This window comes from Pan troglodytes, chromosome 4, assembly GCF_028858775.2.
Source record: "Pan troglodytes isolate AG18354 chromosome 4, NHGRI_mPanTro3-v2.0_pri, whole genome shotgun sequence".
In the NCBI taxonomy this organism is placed as follows: domain Eukaryota; kingdom Metazoa; phylum Chordata; class Mammalia; order Primates; family Hominidae; genus Pan; species Pan troglodytes.
Genome location: NC_072402.2, coordinates 175,166,600 through 175,184,255, shown reverse-complemented (window position 1 = coordinate 175,184,255; position 17,656 = coordinate 175,166,600). Strand labels below are relative to the sequence as shown.

The 17,656-nt window shown below is 47.3% G+C and overlaps 1 protein-coding gene across 16 annotated transcripts in view; it reads left to right on the top strand.

Annotated features, from left to right (window-relative positions):
- Window positions 1–7,139: 7,139 nt before the first annotated feature.
- The window catches only part of FAM193B (family with sequence similarity 193 member B), a 34,505-nt gene continuing 23,988 nt past the window's right edge, over window positions 7,140–17,656 (top strand). For 3 of the 16 annotated variants that reach the window (XM_063811715.1, XM_063811713.1, XM_054684827.2), the window contains exons 1-2: window positions 8,386–8,520; window positions 14,150–14,210. Coding sequence is in view for 6 of the 16 variants with exons in the window: in XM_063811710.1 (XP_063667780.1) it covers window positions 7,414–7,445; window positions 8,338–8,520 (215 nt within the window). In the remaining 10 variants the exon portion in view is untranslated. Of the gene's footprint in view, window positions 7,446–7,503; window positions 8,521–14,149; window positions 14,211–17,656 lie in introns of those variants that run through there. The other 13 variants (XM_518137.8, XM_009450236.5, XM_054684829.2 and 10 more) reach the window with 11 other exon arrangements.

Genomic DNA, 17,656 nt, shown 5'->3' with positions numbered 1-17,656 from the left:
TAAACTCCTTTTGCCCAAAGGTGCAAGCCCATTCTCAAGGTTAGAAGGAGGAGGACTGAGGAAGAGGGGATCAGAGTTGGTTTCCTCCCTCAAAAAGTGCCAAGAAATCCCTCTGTCTGGCTGAGGTCCAACTCCAGAACTCAAGGAGAGGAAGGGGCTTGGATCTGCTTTCCTCTGTGATGAGGGGGGTTGGACAGATGGTGCTCAGTGACTTCCCTGGGGCTGGCTGAAGCACACACCTGTGAGGCTCATCAGCACCCAACATTACCTGTGCCGATGGGAAACAATGCTGAAATGGTAATCTAGTTTACATTGCCCTTGCAATTTCCCCTTCCTTCCTCTCCATGCGAGCAACTAGGGATTCCATGCCTGCTGCCTTGGGAGGGGAGACTAAGTCACAGGGTGGAAAGGAGGAGGCCTTGCAAACCATCCTGGATTTGGGGTTCCAAAAGCCCAAGCGCTTAGTGGCTTTCAAAACTTTTACTTGCAGTGGCACGGTGGTTCATACCTGTAATCCCCGCACTTTGGAAGGCCAAGGTGTGTAGGGTCCAGCCCCACAGGGTCAGTGGGTTTTTCTCCCCGTGTGCAGAGACGAGAGATTGTAGAAATAAAGACACAAGACAAAGAGATAAAAGAAAAGACAGCTGGGCCCAGGGGACCACTACCACCAAGACGCAGAGACCAGTAGTGGCCCCGAATGCCTGGCTGTGCTGTTATTTATTGGATACAAAGCAAAAAGGGCAGGGTAAAGAGTGTGAGTCATCTCCAATGATTGATAAGGTCTCGTGAGTCACGTGTCCACTGGACAGGGGCCCCCTCCCTGTTTGACAGCCAAGGCGGGGGGAGAGAGAGAGAGAGGACAGCTTACGCCATTATTTCTGCATATCAGAGACTTTTAGTACTTTCACTAATTTTGCTACTGTTATCTAAAAGGCAGAGCCAGGTGCACAGGATGGAACATGAAGGCGGACTAGGAGCGTGACCACTGAAGCACAGCATCACAGGGAGACGGTTAGGCCTCCGGATAACCGTGGGCAGGCCTGACTGATGTCAGGCCCTCCACAAGAGGTGGAGGAGTAGAGTCTTCTCTAAACTCCCCCGGAGAAAGGGAGACTCCCTTTCCCGGTCTGCTAAGTAGCGGGTGTTTTTCCTTGGCACTGACACTACTGCTAGACCACGGTCCGCTTGGCAACGGGCGTCTTCCCAGATGCTGGCGTTATGGCTAGACCAAGGAGCCCTCTGGTGGCCCTGTCCAGGCATAACAGAAGTCTCCCACTCTTGTCTTCTGGTCACTTCTCACTATATCCCTTCAGCTCCTATCTCTGTATGGCTCGGTTTTTCCTAGGTTATGATTGTACAGCAAGGATTATTATAATACTGGAATATAGAGTAATTGCTACAAACTAATGATTAATGATATTCATATATAATCATGTCTATGATCTAGATCTAGTATAACTCTTATTGTTTTATATATTTTATTATACTGGAACAGCTCGTGTCCTTGGTCTCTTGCCTTGGCACCTGGGTGGCTTGCTGCCCACAAAGGTGGGTGGATCACTTGAGATCAGGAGTTCAAGACCAGCCTGGCCAACACGGTGAAACTCTGTCTCTACTAAACATACAAAAATTAGCCGGGTGTGGTGGCACACGCTTGCAATCCCAGCTACTCGGGAGGCTGAGGCAGGAGACTCACTTGAACCCGGGAGGTGGAGGTTGCAGTGAGCCGAGATTGTGCCACTGCACTCTAGCCTGGGGGACAGAGCAAGACTCCGTCTCAAAAAAAAAAAAAAAACTTTTACTTGTATGTCCCCTAAAAGCAGTTAAAAACTTTTACTTGTATGTCCCCTAAAAACAGTTAAAAACTATACAACTTATGTAGCTCGTCCTATGTCCTGCAACATAAATTATAGTGCCCAGAGCAAAATGAAAATGTGGGCCCTTTGTTCAAACATTAAGAATTTCAAGGCTGGGAGTGGTGGCTCACGCCTGTAATCCCAGCACTTTGGGAGGCCGAGGCGGGTGGATCATGAGGGCAGGAGATGGAGACCATCCTGGCTAACACGGTGAAACCTCGTCTCTACTAAAAATACAAAAAAATTAGCCGGCGTGGTGGTGGGCGCCTGTAGTCCCAGCTACTCGGGAGGCTGAGGCAGAATGGCGTGAACCCGGGAGGCGGAGCTTTCAGTGAGCTGAGATCGCGCCACTGCACTCCAGCCTGGGCGAAAGAGCGAGACTCCATCTCCAAAAATAAATAAATAAATAAAGAATAAAGAATTTCAAGGAAGCGACAGCAGAGCATTGAGCCAGGCACACAGCCCTTCTGAGCATGGAGCCCTATGTGGTGGCACAGGTTATGTATCTATGAAGCCAATCCTGCTCTCACATGTTAACGTGTACAAAATACATGTTTAAACAGTTGTACGTGATACAATTTCACTATATTGTGCATTGTATACTTGTTTTAAATATATTTTATTTTCATTTTTTTAAGGGATTTTTATTTTTTTAAGGCGTCTCGCTTTGTCACTCAGGCTAGAGTGCATTAGCATCTTTTTACCTCACTGGAGCCTTGAACTCTTGGGCTCAAGGGATCCTCATGCCTCAGCCTCCCTAGTAGCTAGGACTACAGATGAGTGCCATCACGCCCAGCTAAATTTTTAATTTTTTGTAGAGATGGAGGGTCTCACTATGTTGATTGGGCTGGTCTCAAACTCCTGGCCTCAAGTGATCCTTCTAGCTTGGCTTCCCAAAGTGCCGAGAGTACAGGCGTGAGCCACTGCACCCAGACTTTATTTATTTCTTACAGATACAGGGTCTTGCTTTATCACCCAGATTGGACTGCAGTGGCAGTGATCACAGCTCACTACAGCTTTGAATTCCTGGGCTCAAGCAAGCCTCCCAGCTCAGCCTCCTAAGTAGCTGGGACTACAGGCACATACCACCATGCCAGCTTTTTTTTCCTTTCTTTCTTTTTTGGAGAGACAGGGTCTTGCTTTGTTGCCCAGGCTAGTCTCAAACTCCTGGCTTTAAGTGGTCCTCCCACAGTGTTGGAGGTGCAGGCATGAGCCACTGCGCCCAGCCTGTACTGGGCTTTAAATATATTTTCTTCCAGTTCTCAGAGCAGCATAATAAGCTAATTTAATGCATGAGAAATGTTTGTCATGACTGCTCATCAGCACTGAATGGATACAAAATGTGATACTTCCATACAATGGAATACTACTCTGCAGTATAAAGGAATGAGTTATCTAAACACGCTACAATATGGATGAATCAAAATAATTATGCTGCAGGAAAGATGCCTGGCAAAGCAGAATACATACTGTATGAAAATGCAAAATATTCTGTAGAAACAGAAGGCAGATCAGTGCTGCCTGGGGAGAGAGGAAGTAGGAGGGAAGGATTATCCTCTGGGGGAACCATACAGTGGAATTCTCCCCAATGGCGTGTGAGTAAAAGTGATGTATATTCATTTCTGGGTACAGCTCATAGAAATGTCCCATGCAACCCTCACTTTTTTGCCTTTCCCATCCTCTGGATGAATGAAGAGGACTTTGAGAGCCGAGGTGAAGACAGAGCCACAAGATCCAAGGAGACTGGATCCCTGAGTGACTGCCAAGTCCCCTTCAACAGGCATTGGCCTGCGATACGAGGAAGACGAGATCTGAGGTGTTAAAACTCTTGCTATGTGAGGTTGGTTTGTTACAGCAGCTAACCAGCCCTAATACATAGTCCAAAGTAATCACCCTGCTAGAAGAGAGTCGGGTGTGCCCCTCAGAGTAAGGTTCCACACAGGAGCTCTGGCTGGTTCCTGCAAATTGGACTCAGCACTGAGAGTAGATAGGTCAGCCAGCCTCAGGGAGGAGACAGTCCAAATTGCTGAGCCAGTTTTCTCATGGAGCCATTGAATAAGTTCTTAAATAGCTGGGAAGAGACAGTCTGACAGCCACAGAAGGGGCCATACTGCCCATCGGACTTTTAAGAGGTTCTTTTGATGAACGTTCATCTGGGACACAAATAGCCTTATGTTCTGAAGCCATTCTGGGCAATCTTTCCACATCTGTCATCCTCAGAACTTCCTGTCACTAAGCCTGCAGTCTTTTTTTCCCTCAAGTCCCTCAACAACAGAGTAAATCATGATCCAATGGCCAGGAATTGATGTGTCTTTATTTCAGGGTCTTTGCGTGGATTTCCCTTTTCTGTGCCCTTGGGCCCTGTCTGAGGAAGACTAGAACACTCTAGCAATTTGCTTCTGGCTGGAGCCAGCACACCATGCAGAGCCATCTGCAAACTGGACTTTGGATTTTTCTTCCTTAGTCAACTCATCATTAAACCGTTCATGAAACCACTGATCCAGGTTGAAGGATGGAATGGAGAAGAGGGTGGCAGCAGAGGAATGTAAGTAACTTGCTCTGGCAACCTACTTGCGCTTTAGGACTTGCATGGACCCAACCCACACATGTCACTTCCTCTCGATGACAGGGTGTTGCTGAGCACCCCTGATTTTATGGCTGAGTAGATCAGATAACACTCAGTTCAGGTCACGTGGTCACCTAGTAGGCCAGGATCAGGCATCCAATTTCACCAGACCCCCGAAGCAAGCCAGGAGCTATTTCTAAAATGGAATATAACTATTTGCTGAAGGAAAGCATAAGTTTGCTCCAAAATCCAATGCTTGAGTATTAAGACCAAAGCCAGAACTATTTACTCTGCAGCCTGGTCCACTAAGAAAAGTTTCTCTTTTTGTATGATCCTGCCTTGAAGTTGGCAGCTTTCAGGTGACCCAGTAACTGGTCAAAATAATACAGGCCGGGCGCGGTGGCTCACGCCTGTAATCCCAACACTTTGGGAGGCTGAGGCCGGAGGTTCAGGAGGTCAGGAGTTCGAGACAAGCCTGACCAACATGGTGAAACCCTGTCTCTACTAAAAATACAAAAATTAGCTGAGCATGGTGGTGCGCGCCTGTAACCCCAGCTACTCCGGAGGCCAGCAGGAGAATCACTCAAACCCGGGAGGCAGAGGTTGCAGTGAGCCGAGATCCCGCTACTGCACTCCAGCCTGGGTGGCAGAGATTCCATCTCAAAATAATAATAATAATAATAATAATAATAATGTATCGAAATACATCTATGTTACCTACCAAGTCTAAAGAAGCCCCAGCCCAAGTATTGCACCTCTTCCCTAGTAGGGAGTGTGATCTACAGCAGCTTTCCCTTCACTTTGTACGAAATATCTCAACATATCCCAGACTCCTAGATGGCTTACTGCGAGGCCCCTATATATTTGTGAGATTTATTATCCATCCTCTGGCACACACATCATGCCTTACCAAATCATCCAGGATATCTGCTATTCCCTTTTCTTAAGGTCCATCAAGATGATGTCATCAGTGCCTCAGTAAATTAGCCTGATATCCATTAGAATGGAGATTTAGTAAAAAAAAAAATCCCTGTAAACTGGCAGGGTGCAGTGGCTCCGCCTGTAATCCTAGCACTGTGGGAGGCCGAGGCAGGTGCATCACCTGAGGTCAAGAATTCGAGACCAGCCTGGGCAATATGGCGAAACCCCGTCTCTACTAAAAATACAAAAAAATTAGGGGGCGTGGTAGCATGTCCCTCTAATCCCAGCTGATCTGGAGGCTGAGGCACGAGAATCCCTTGAACCCAGGAGACGGAGGTTGCAGTGAGCTGAAATTGCGCCACTGCACTCCAGCCTGGGAGATAGAGTGAGACTCTGTCATTAAAAAAAAAAAAAAAAAAAAAAATCCCTGTAAACTAAGTGGCTGGGTCCAGAGCGTGACATACCCTGAAGCAAGACAGTGAGGGTTTAGCGCTGCCCCTGCCAGATCAATGCAAGGGACTCCTGGTGTTTGGTACAGAAGAATAACCATTGACCAGACCTCTTGTTGCCTATTAGAGACCAACAACTGTGCTGATCTGTCCCAAGAAGGACCGCATCTGGAAGAATGCCTGCAGTTGGGGTTCTTACCAGAATAAGTAAGTTTATCATAATGCTCTGTTGTTCTTCAACGCCGCCTCTCTTCTGTTCTGGGCAAACTGAAGAGGTAATGGTGATGTGATGGGACTCACCCTGCGTCTTTCAAATCTTTGATAGTGGCATTAATCCCTGGGTGAGATAAGGTACTATTTTTGATTTATTTTCTTGGTAGTTAAGGAGAGCTCCAGGGCCTTCCATGTAGCTCTTCCTTTCAAAATAGCCCTTGCCCCATGGGTTAGGAAGCCAGTGTCAGGATTCCGCCCCTGTTGATACCAATAGCAACTCTGCATATAACCACAATTTCAGAGTACATAGCCCAGGCATGAGACAGACTTCACTCAAAACTTTTTTTTTTTTAATCTGTGCCATGTACATGTATTATACAGTATATTCACAAAAAGAAAAGAGGGGGGAAATTCCATTTTTAACAATTAAATACATAATTATTAAGTTTTAAAAATTCTCCTTTGTGTACCACTCCAAAATCCTCTCCTGCACATACTATTTTTTTGGAAACACCTAGTCGTCTCATCGTTATCACACCGGTTGTAACTATGTACCTACGTGTCTACCTTCCCCATCAGACTCGGGAACAAGGAGTCGGGTTTGAGTCCCACTGTCCCAAGCACAGAACGCTGGACTCCCAGTAGACCATATGTTGCAAATAAAGACCTTCGTCCCTTTCAACTCAGGCCGTCCACGAGCCCAGGAGTTCCAACAAAATGATGTACAGCAACCTTTTCCAGGCCTTTATGTTGCCTCAATATTTCTCACCTGCAAAATGGGAATGATCCGTACCTGCCTCGCTGTGCTGTCGGAAGGAGTCAGACGATGGGTGTGAAAGTATTGTAACACTATAGAAATTAATTCACTCATCCATTTAACAGGCAATTATTAAGTGCTAAGGTGGTGCAGCGCGATTACCACCGCATTACACGCGTTCCTCCAGCAGGTTGCATCCTTCCCGTCCCGCGTAGGGGGGGAAGGGCGTCTCCCCACCAAGTTTTTCTCCCACCGAACTCCGGGTGGTGACCTTATTCAAAATGGCGCAGGCGGCCTCGGGGGCTAGTGCGGCGGCGCGGACTCCGCGTGCCCTCTGACCTGTTGGCAGCAGGCGGAGGGGGGGAACCGGGCGCCGCCATATTGGCTGTTGTCCTGTGAGGGGAGCGGTAGCGGCGGCGGCGGCGGCGGCGGCGGCGCGGCGTGTGGAGCGAGGGAGCGGCGCGAGCGGCGGCATGACTCGGAGGCGGAGCAGGCCGAGCGGCGGTGCGGGCAGGCGCGAGCGGGCTCGGGCCGCGGGGCCGCAGAAGCCCCAGGCGCCCGAGCCCCCGCCGCCGCCAAGCCTGGAGGCGGGAGCGGGTGCAGGCCCTCCGGAGGCGCCGGCGGAGCCCGACCACGACGGCCCCAGGGAGGATGACGAACCCAACCTGGTGCCCGGCCCGCAGGTAGGAGCGAGCGGGGAGACTTCGGCGGCTCGGGCGCTTTCACCTTCCCCGAGCGGGAGCGGGAGTGGGGCGGGGTTGGGGATGGGCCATCCCGCCGCGGCTGGGGTAGCAGCTTTCCCCCGGGTCCGGCGCCGAAGCTTTCTCCCCCGGGGCGGGAATGGAGGCTGGACCCCTCTCCCCAAAGCCGAGGCTCGGTCCGCGCTCCTGCGACTGGGCTGAAGCTGCTCCCCTCTCCCCGCCGCCTCCGGGCGTTCCGGCCGTACACCCACACTGGGACTGGGACTGGGCTGTGATCCCGAGGCCGCAGCTCCGCTCTCGGCCCGCCACCTCCCCCGGGCCCACCTGCTCCCTCAGCCACAGGCCATCTCGGGGCTCTGGGACTGGACGACTGCAGCCTCTTCCCTCTGCCCCCGGGAACGGCTCCACTCCGTCCCCTGCAGCGCCTGCAGCCGCGGCCCCCTCAGCAGCTGTGTCTCCTGGCGCCTCCTCGCCATCCCCAGCAGAGCAGTTGGAGCAGACAGCCGGGCTGCCCGGAAGAGTTTTTGGTGGGGTTTCTGCACTGAGGTGGAAACCCAGCAGAACCTGCCCTTCTTCCCTCCCCTGCTCCGCAAGGCAGCCCACCCCGACCTTGAGATCCCAGGTTTGGAGAATCCTGCTGAGAGTGAACAGTAGGAGGATTCCCCAAAGCTTCCAGCTTGCCACCTGGAAGAAGGTCACTTTCTTTTGAGCAAAGGAGATAATGGGAGGTACCCTGCCAATGTTCACTGAGAGGCGGGGGTGACATGGGCCACGGTTGCTCTGGGAGGGTTGTGGCACTCGGGGCTGGGTGGCTCTCCCTAAGCTTGCTCTGACAAAAGAGTTTTGAGTTGGTCTTTTGGCTGAGCCTGCCCAGGAAGGCAGGCTCCTGCAGGAGTCTTGGAGGGTCGGATGCGGCGCCGGATGAGGATGAGGCGTGGCGGAAGATGCGTTTGGCTCTGCAGACACTGCATCGGGCAGCAGGGGACTCTGGGAGGCTGGTGCAGCCAGAAGGCATGGCTCTTGACAGCCTTCTAGTAGAATCTCTGGAATTGTGCATGTGAGTGGGGTTGCCGTTTGGGGTACCTTCCCACAAAGCCTCCCCTGACCTCCCCAGTTGCGTCAGGTGCCCTCTCTGTGCCCACAGCCCTCTGTGCCTCCCTCTGGTAGCACTCCCCTTTCTGTGATGAAACATTGTGTTGATATGTCTGTTGCCTGCCCTGGACTGTGAACTCCACAGGGACACAGGCTATGCCATCTTTCTCTGATCTTCCACGCCTCGCCCAGGGCCTTGCTAACTCAGAATAAAAATAACTAGGTGAATGAGAGAGAAAATGAATCAGTCCAGAACCCGTGCTTATTGTAACCCAGTTTTCATGCTGATTTCCTTTGTGTCTCAGATCACAATAAGGTTTTTAATTAATGAAAATGTCAGCACTTACTGAGTGTCAGAAGCTCCACCTTCATCCGCATCCCCATCTCCTATCCTAGGCTGACACTGTTCCGTAGGAGACTCCCCAGGTTGGACCCCCAACCCCTACTGGGTCTAGCTTCCAACCCCAAAGCTGCTTCCCCCACCAGCCTACTCTGGGACCCCCGTGGGAGTGCTGTTATCCAAAAAGGGAGAGTGGGAGAAGGGAGAGCTGGAAAGCTGTTGTCTTCTCTTCTTCCCATTCAGCAGACCATAGAATACTTCAGGGTCTCTGCCACATAGAGATGCCAAAAAGCTTGGATGATGGCTCAACCATTCAGTTTTTATTAAGGACACAACTTTGCCAAGAGCTCTAAGCTTCATCAATTTCTTTGACATCTAGGTTCCTACCATGTTCTTACCCACTCCACTCCTTGACCTGCTGATTCATTTATTTGTGCCAGGCACTTTACATGCCTTACTTCTAATCTTCCCACCTCACCTGTATTTCTCCGCAGCGTTTAGCACAAATATGATGAATTGACCATTGATGTGATTATTTGTTTTTATTTGTGAACTCTGCGAGTTCAGGAGCCATGTCAGTCACCATTGTACCCCTGTGCCTGGTGGTTAACAAATATTGATCAACAAACTGGAGGATATAATTATCATTACTCCATTTTTCAGATGAAGAAACAGAAACTCAGAGCAACTAAACATTTGCCCAAATGACTCCAACTGTAGGTGTCAGACAAAAGAAAAGAAAAGGACTTTTAGGTACTTTGGGGGATTTTCAACAAGACATTTTTTTTAAACTATAGCCCCAAAGAAGGGAAACAAACTGGTAAATTCGGTTCTAGTTATGCCCCACTTTGACCGGGGGTGGGGTCTGGAAGCAGGCTTTTGTGCCCTGGTGCAAAGCACCTAGTGTAAGGGTAGGGTTCAGTCATTGCTCTGCCTACAAGCGTGTCTTTGGTGAGGAACTCTGGCTCCCATTGCCACTCATAACCCTGTCTTACATCTACAGAGTGGATAAGGAAGATGAAACTCAGTGTCATATACCAAACTGAATCCAAAGGTGGCAAATAAGACCACTTCCAGTCCACAGGCTTGTTGTAATGCCCCAGCTCACATATTGTTTTGTTTCTGTTTTTATTTTCATTTGAGCCAATATTTTAAAGATCAAAAGGTTTCCCACACATTTGGATTTGGGGCTCTTTTTTAAACGAAAGATATGGTGATGCTGGGTCCACTTTTCCTCAAGGCAGTAATCAGTAGTCTCTGAGTAGCATTTGGCCCTTTTAGACAGCATATGCTCCTTAGGCATCTTTGGTTCTTTCCAGGCCCCTTCACTCATTGGCATAACCTGTACACATTTAAAGCAGGACCTTGAGTTTAATTGGGATCCCAAATGGCTTTCAATTGTTTCAGGCCACTAAACCACATTGATCTGTTTCCTAACAACCCAAATCCTCGTTTATAGCACAAGAAGGCTGAAACAGTTACTACCTTATTACCAAAGGAAAACAAAACAAACAAAAAAAACAAAGAACAACTGAAAAAGCAATTGTAGGAGACAGTGGGGAATAGTGTTTAGAGACTTGGATTGAATTCCCAGCTTAGCCTCCTAGCTTTGTGACTCCGCAAGTTGCTTCTCTCTGACCCCATCAGGAACTTCACAAGAGGCCTTGGTGGCTCACGCCTGTAATCCCGGCACTTTGGGAGGCTGAGGCAGGAGGATCTCTTGAGGCCAGAAGTTTGAGACCAGCATTGGTGACATAGTGAGATCTCTGGTTCTATAAAAAAAAAAAAAATCAAAACTTAGCTGGGCATGGGTTCACACCTATAGTCTCAGCTAGTTGGGATGCTGAGGCGGGAGGATTGCTTGAACCCAGGAATTAAGTTACCCAGGACTTCATGTGCACGCCACTGCACCCCAGCCTGGGGGAGAGAGGGAAACACCGTCTCCTTTTAAAATAATAATAATACTTCACAAGAGAAGCAACCTATGCAGCAGCTAGTACATAGAAGCGCCTCATCTAAGAGAGGGGGCAGGAGCTGTGCCAGGTGGCCATACAAAGCCTGAGTGTTCTGGCCTGTTAGCTCTGCTAGCTGTCTTTCATCTCTCTTGGACCACTGAGTTTATAATCCAGTGTACACTCAATAAGCCCCCAGGAGACTTGCTAGGATGTAAGCCAGCAGTTGGTGAGGAGAGGTGAGTTCATCCTAACCTTCCCCACCTCTTGTTCCCTCCACATTGTCCTCTGGGACTTTGCCCAGTCTAGTTTAAAGGGACTCTAGAGATCCGATTCTTCCACTGCTCCCTCAAGAAATTGGAGCAGATGATTAGTCAGTATCTTTAATAAAAGTATCTCATTATGTTTAATTCACTCAGCAGTTATCAAAACCACCTCTGTGCCAGGCAGGACCTTTATTTGGGGTGCACAGATGGATAAGATAGTTCCTATCTTTGGGGACCTCCCCCTTAGAATCAGTGCCTGCCCAGCCTGCACTACTTCCATTGTCAGTAGGAGGAAATGATACTGAGGGGATCCTTGCCACCTCTGGTTCTTCTTTGTAAGCCAGTAGAGACTCACTATATAAAAATGTCAAAAGACCTTTGAAAATGAAGACTTACCCACTTAGGATTTTAATTTTTTTTTTAATTTAGAGATAGGATCTTGCTATGTTGCCCAGGCTATCCTCAAACTCCTGGACTCAAGTGATCCTTCTCCTTAAGCCTCCCAAATAGCTGGGACTACATGTGCATGCCACTACACCCAGCTGAGTTTTAAATTTTTAATTTCTGATATCAGATGGATGATCCTAACACCTTTACTTACCTCATCTAGAATTTTTTAGAGCAGGGTCTATGTTTTAATTTATTTGGGGGGAAATGTATTGTGTGTGGACCTTATATACTCAATACATGGCTGTTAAAAATTATAATAAGTAAGGATTCTACCACTTTGTTCTTGTCTGCCCCCACAACTGGGCCAGGCTGGCAGTTATTCATTTAGGCCAGCCATTCGCATGCTGTGATGCCCAGTTTTATTTCACATGGCATTTATTGTGCAGACACTAACCGATCCCAGCTCTGTGCCAGGCCTGGGCTAGCTGCGCATGCAGAAGTGAATCAGACATAGTCCCTTCCCACAAGGGGCTCATAGTCTAGAGAACGTGTGTATAGTAATTGCAGTAATGCTAGAAGGAGATATAGCATCGGCTTCCTCTGAATAAAGGTTCAAATCCTGGACCGTATTAAGTGGCCTTTGGAAGTGTTTCAGCCTCTTGGTTTGTTTTCTCATGTATAAAATGACAATCCAGGCTGGGCACGGTGGCTCATGCCTGTAATCCCAGCACTTTGGGAGGCCGAGGCGGGCGGATCACGAGGTCAGGAGATCGAGACCATCCTGGCTAACACAGTGAAACCCTGTCTCTACTAAAAATACAAAAAAATTAGTCGGGCATGGTGGCGGGCACCTATAGTCCCAGCTACTTTGGAGGCTGAGGCAGGAGAATGGCGTGAACCTGGGAGGTGGAGCTTGCAGTGAGCCGAGATCGCGCCACTGCACTCCAGCCTGGGCGACAGAGCGAGACTCCTTTCTCAAAAAAAAAAAAAAAAAAAAGAAAAGACAATCCAGTCTTACATGGTTAATGTTAGGGTCCAACAAGTGCGGTATGCTTAACACAAGTGGTAGCTCTAAATATTGTAGATATTTGGTGTCAGGGTTGCCCAAGACATAACCTAGAGGAAGATGGGTCAGAGAATGCTTCTCAGAGCTGAGTCTTCAAGGTTGTGTAGAAGTTCTCCAAAGGACAAGGTGGTAGAAAGGAGTCTAAACAAAGGAAGGAACTTGTACAAAGACCCAGGGCGAGCACCACTCATTTGGAGAGTCGGGAGAGATCTGGCTGAAGGGGCTAGCAGGGTTCTTGAAAACCACACCAAGAGGTTTAGGCTTTATCCTGTAGGTGGTGAAGAATCAATGAAAGGTTTTAAGCAGGAGAGAGAAGGTGATGTGCTTCAATACATTCTCTGATAGCATGTGAGAAAGTAATTCTCAGTGGGAGAGACAGCTGTGATTGCTTGATTCCACCTCTCCCTTGCCCCAACCTAATAATCATCAGATCCCCTGTGCTTTGCTGGACCCTATCCCAGACTTACAGAATCAGTCTCCAGGTCTGGATCCCAGGTATCTATTGTTGAATTGTTCCCAAGTGACTCTGACATGTGACTGGGTCTGGGAGCTGCTGAATTGAGGGTGCCAGGGGGATCTTTGAGGAGACCTAGGGTATTCTTCAAACAGTGGGTTTCCCAGGGAGGAGCTTTTCCATAAACAAGAACAGAAACAACCTTAGTTTAAAACAGAACAAAAAACCTTCCCCCAGTTCTGATCTATTAATGATATTTGCCAACTTCCATTGTGTATAATCTTCCATTGTGTATCCAAACACTTACCTGTGCCTACTCTGTGCTACAGCTTCTGCTGAATGACTGCAATACAGTGACTTGTGGGACACAGGCTCTGCCCTTGAAAAGCTCACAGTATTGTGGAAAGGACAGATTTCAACCACTAGAATATATATGATAAGCTCTATTCTAGAGATACGTTTTTAAACAAAAGAGTGTTAGGATATCCTAGAGCAAAGCCAAGTTCATTCTTCCTGTGGACTTAAGAGGATGTAACACCCAGATGGAGCCTAAAAAAAAGAGAAGAAAAAGGCAGAAGGAACAGCATATGGGAAGGTGTGACTACTTTATGTATTTGGTCCTTCTTGGCAGGATGTGCAGAAGCAGAGAAGGACTGAGGAGAGGCATGCTATGTCTTGGGAAGGGCCCTGTGTGTGTGCCTTCGGTTCTGTGCCTGTGAGCCTGCCTTCATCCTTCAGACTCTGGGTGGCTCCCAGCACAGCAGCTGCATGGTTGTGCAGCCTGTGGGCCAACATGCTGCAGTCCATCTCCCCTTCATTCTCCACCAAAGGCCCTTAGCTCCCTTTATTATTTCCCCCTCCATGCTTAGGATGCTTAGCACAAGTGGTAGCTACGAGTAGATCTATCTACTGTGAAAAATGATGTAGGGAAACTAAAGCAGAAAGAAGGGGCTGGTGGAACTGCAAACACTGAAGGTTTTATTAGGAAGTTATAGCCAGAAAACAAGGAGCTGGGGGTTCAAAGAGGCCTTGAAGTCACTTGTCTAGTCCTTCTGTCCTTTGCTTCAAGAAATAAATTTGGTTTGGGCAAGTCTCACTTAGTAAGTTTCCCTGTCATTTCTTCCAGGGCAGAAGAGGAAAGAAACTAACGGGTATTGAGCACCTACTTTGTGCCAGGCCCAGGCCAGGTACTTTACATAATTTATTTCCTTCTGTCCTCACAACTCTGTAAGATATGGTTTTATTCCCATTTCATAAATGAGGAAATTGAGGCTCAAAGAAATTGAGTAATATTCCAAGATCATATTGAAAATGACAACTGCGATTTGAACTCACAACTGTGTGTCTCGTCCCCAAAATTCATGCTCTTCCTCCTCCATGAGTAACGTGTGCTGGGGTTAGAGTAGCAGAGTGGCAGTTTGACCTGAGGATTCAGGTAAATCTGCGGCTTGGGCCCTCCTTGTGGCTCATTGCACCCAGGAGGCAGTTCAGCGGATGCGCTAGCCTTGTGGGGATATTAAATCTGAGAAAGTTTTAGGGTTAAGGTCACTAGGATCAGAGAGACTCACTCCCAACCAAGCTTGTACAACCAGAAAGGATTCTCCACTGACTAGTCTCGTAGTGTGAAACAGCTGTTCTACCTCCTGGAAGGGCCTGAGCCCACAGCCTGCATGGAAGTTTGGGTAACAGCTCCAGGGCACTGAGGTGGGGTTGTGTCAGCTCTCTTAGAATTAACTGCAGCTCTGATTGTCAGCATTAGAATAGTCTGAGATTCTTCTCACTGATTGCCCTCTCATCAGTGGCTCAGAGTGACTCATAGCATGTTGGGAAATGCACTGTTTTGGCTCTGTTTTAAATTCTGCCTTTGTGTTGAACAGCTGAGACATGAGCCAGATGGGCTTTAAGCTTTCATTTATTTATTCAGTGAATGCCTGCAATGTGTCAGGCCCAAGCCAAGCCTAGGTTCCTGGGCATACTTAAATGACCAAGGTCCACACACTGCCCCCAGAGGGCTCACATTCTACCAGGAATTTAGGAACAGACAGAATACATCTGTGGCACATTTTGATGATGTTATACTAAATAGAATCAGTTGTGCTTAGCTTGACCAGCAAAAGCTTCATTGACCTTTGACCAGAATCTTAGGGAATGAATAGGAATTGTCAAGGGTAGATGTTTCCCGGCACTTAGCACAATTGGCAGGAGATAGGGACTCTGACAATGTTGAATGAGGGAATGAATGGGTGAATGGAAGAGTGACTGATGATAACTATGACAATGAGTTTTTCTAGGCTGAGGATTAATCATTTTCTCTGCTTCTGAAAGGGAATTTTAGCTGCTGGTGTTGTCCTCTGCCTGCCTTGGTGACAGAGAGGCTCTTGGAGTTGGGTGCCTTGAGAGTAGAGTGCTCTAATGGGCCATTTCAAAATAGAATTTGGGACCTGTTGCAGGGCAGCTGGTTAGATACAGCATGTGTCTTGGGGCAATCCTGTACGAACATACACAAACTCTGGAGATAAAAAAGAATCCATGGGATGAGTGAGGCCACGCTGAGTGCTGGAAATTCAATCCAGCTTCAGAGTAGTCCTTGACAGCTGTCTGGTCTGGCAATGGGTTATTCCCAAATTGTGGACAGAAAGGCCAAGCTAGAAAATTGAGTCATGCCCCCAGAGACCTATCTTTTTTTTTTTTTTTTTTTTTGAGGCAGGCTCTCACTGTTACCCAGTTTGGAGTACAATGGTGCAATCTTGGCTCACTGCAACCTCCGTCACTTGGGCTTGAGCAATCCTCCAACCTCAGGAGACCTTATATATTCCTAAAAATTATTGAGGAACCCAAAGAGCTTTTGTTTGTGTTGTTTATATCTATTGATACTTACCAAATTAAATATTAAAGCTGAGAAAGCTTTAAAATATTTTGTCACTAATTTATTTAAGAAAGACAATATTAAAGCTATCTTGTTAACATAACAATTTTTAATGAAAACTACATTTTCCAAAACAAAATTAGAAGAATGGCCAGGTGTGGTGGCTCATGCCTGTAATGCCAGCACTTTGAGAGGCTGAGGCGGGCGGATCACTTGAGGTCAGGAGTTCAAGACCGGCATGGCCAACATGGTGAAACCCTGTCTCTACTAAAAATATAAAAATTAGTCAGGCGTATTGGCAGGCGCCTGTAATCCTAGCCACTTGGGAGGCTGAGGCAGGAGAACCGCTTGAACATGGGAGGTGGAGGTTGCAGTGAGCAAAGATCATGCCACTGCACTCCAGCCTGGATGACAGAGCGAGATTTCATCTTAAAAAAAAAAAAAAATTAGAAGAATGGTCTTCTTTTCATTTTTGCAAATTTCTTTTCATCTGGCTTAATAGACTAAAGCTGGCTTCTCATATATGCTTCTGTATTCAGTCTTTTGCAATACATTGTTTTGGTTGAAGTATATGAAAAAAAATCCAACCTCACACAAATATATAAGTGAGAAAGGGAGGAATGTTTCAGTAGCCTTTCCAAATAATTTCCATTATTGAATTTGAGCCCATATCAGTGAAGTCTTCATACTCATTTACACTAAAATCTATTGGTCGAGCCAGTGCTTTGAATCCGTCATGCTTTGGTCATTTGGAAAATAGGCTCACTGGATTTTGCACATCTTCCAAATGTTTTCCATTTCATTTTACAATGCCAAAAGATAACATTTGTTAATATCACCACCAATTTCATCAGAAAAGTCTTCAAGTATTTGGAAGCTGTCAAACTCATGATGGTAGATGCAAGTTTCAGAATTTTAATTTTCACTTGAAAGCTTGCATTTTATGTCATTGCCCACAAATACTGTCAGTTGTTTTCCTCGAAGTGACAGGCTCATTTTATTCATTGTTCATTTTTTTGAGAAAATGTCTGCCAATACCCAAGTCTAAATAGTAAGTCATTCTTTCAGTTAAAAAATGGTGTTCCATGAAAAAAAGTGGCTTCCTCTTCCTTTGATTTTTATCTCTCTTTTATCCAGGAAAAACTAGAATGCCCTAACTTAATGCTTCTCAGGCCAAGACAAAAAAGTCTTGGGCCTGATCTGGTAAGGGAGCAGAGATAATGGTTTTAATGGCTACAGATGCCAGCCCCCTAGGCCCTAGAGTGCACCTAGAGCTCACTTGGCCCCTTCACTGCTCTGGGGATGTGCATGCTACAGCATGGATCCCTTGTGAGTAATCTCACACTCTCCAGAGATTCTGGTTGTGCTTAGAGTGAAGAAAAATTATCTTGGAGCTTTTTTGAGGAGATCCCAAATCAGTAGAACCCCCAGAACTTTTCTTCCCTCATCTTTTGCCTAAGGCTAGACCTGCATCCTCAGAGGCTCTGAAATTTAAACTGAGGTGAGCAGGAACAATGGGCTGCTGCCCAGGGCTGCTGGATTCAAGAATCAGCTCCATCAGCCTTTGTGATGAAGAAAAATGGTTGGAGTTTTCATTCATTCGATGAACATTTACTGATCTCTTCTTTGTGTAGGAATACTGTGCCAGGTGCTAAAAATACAGCTTGGGAGCAGCTGATTGAAAGTCTGGGTTGACCGACTTTTCAGGGCATAAGGGGTCATGAATGCCAGAATTTGGGAAATGGCAGCAGATCACAGTCAAAGGGA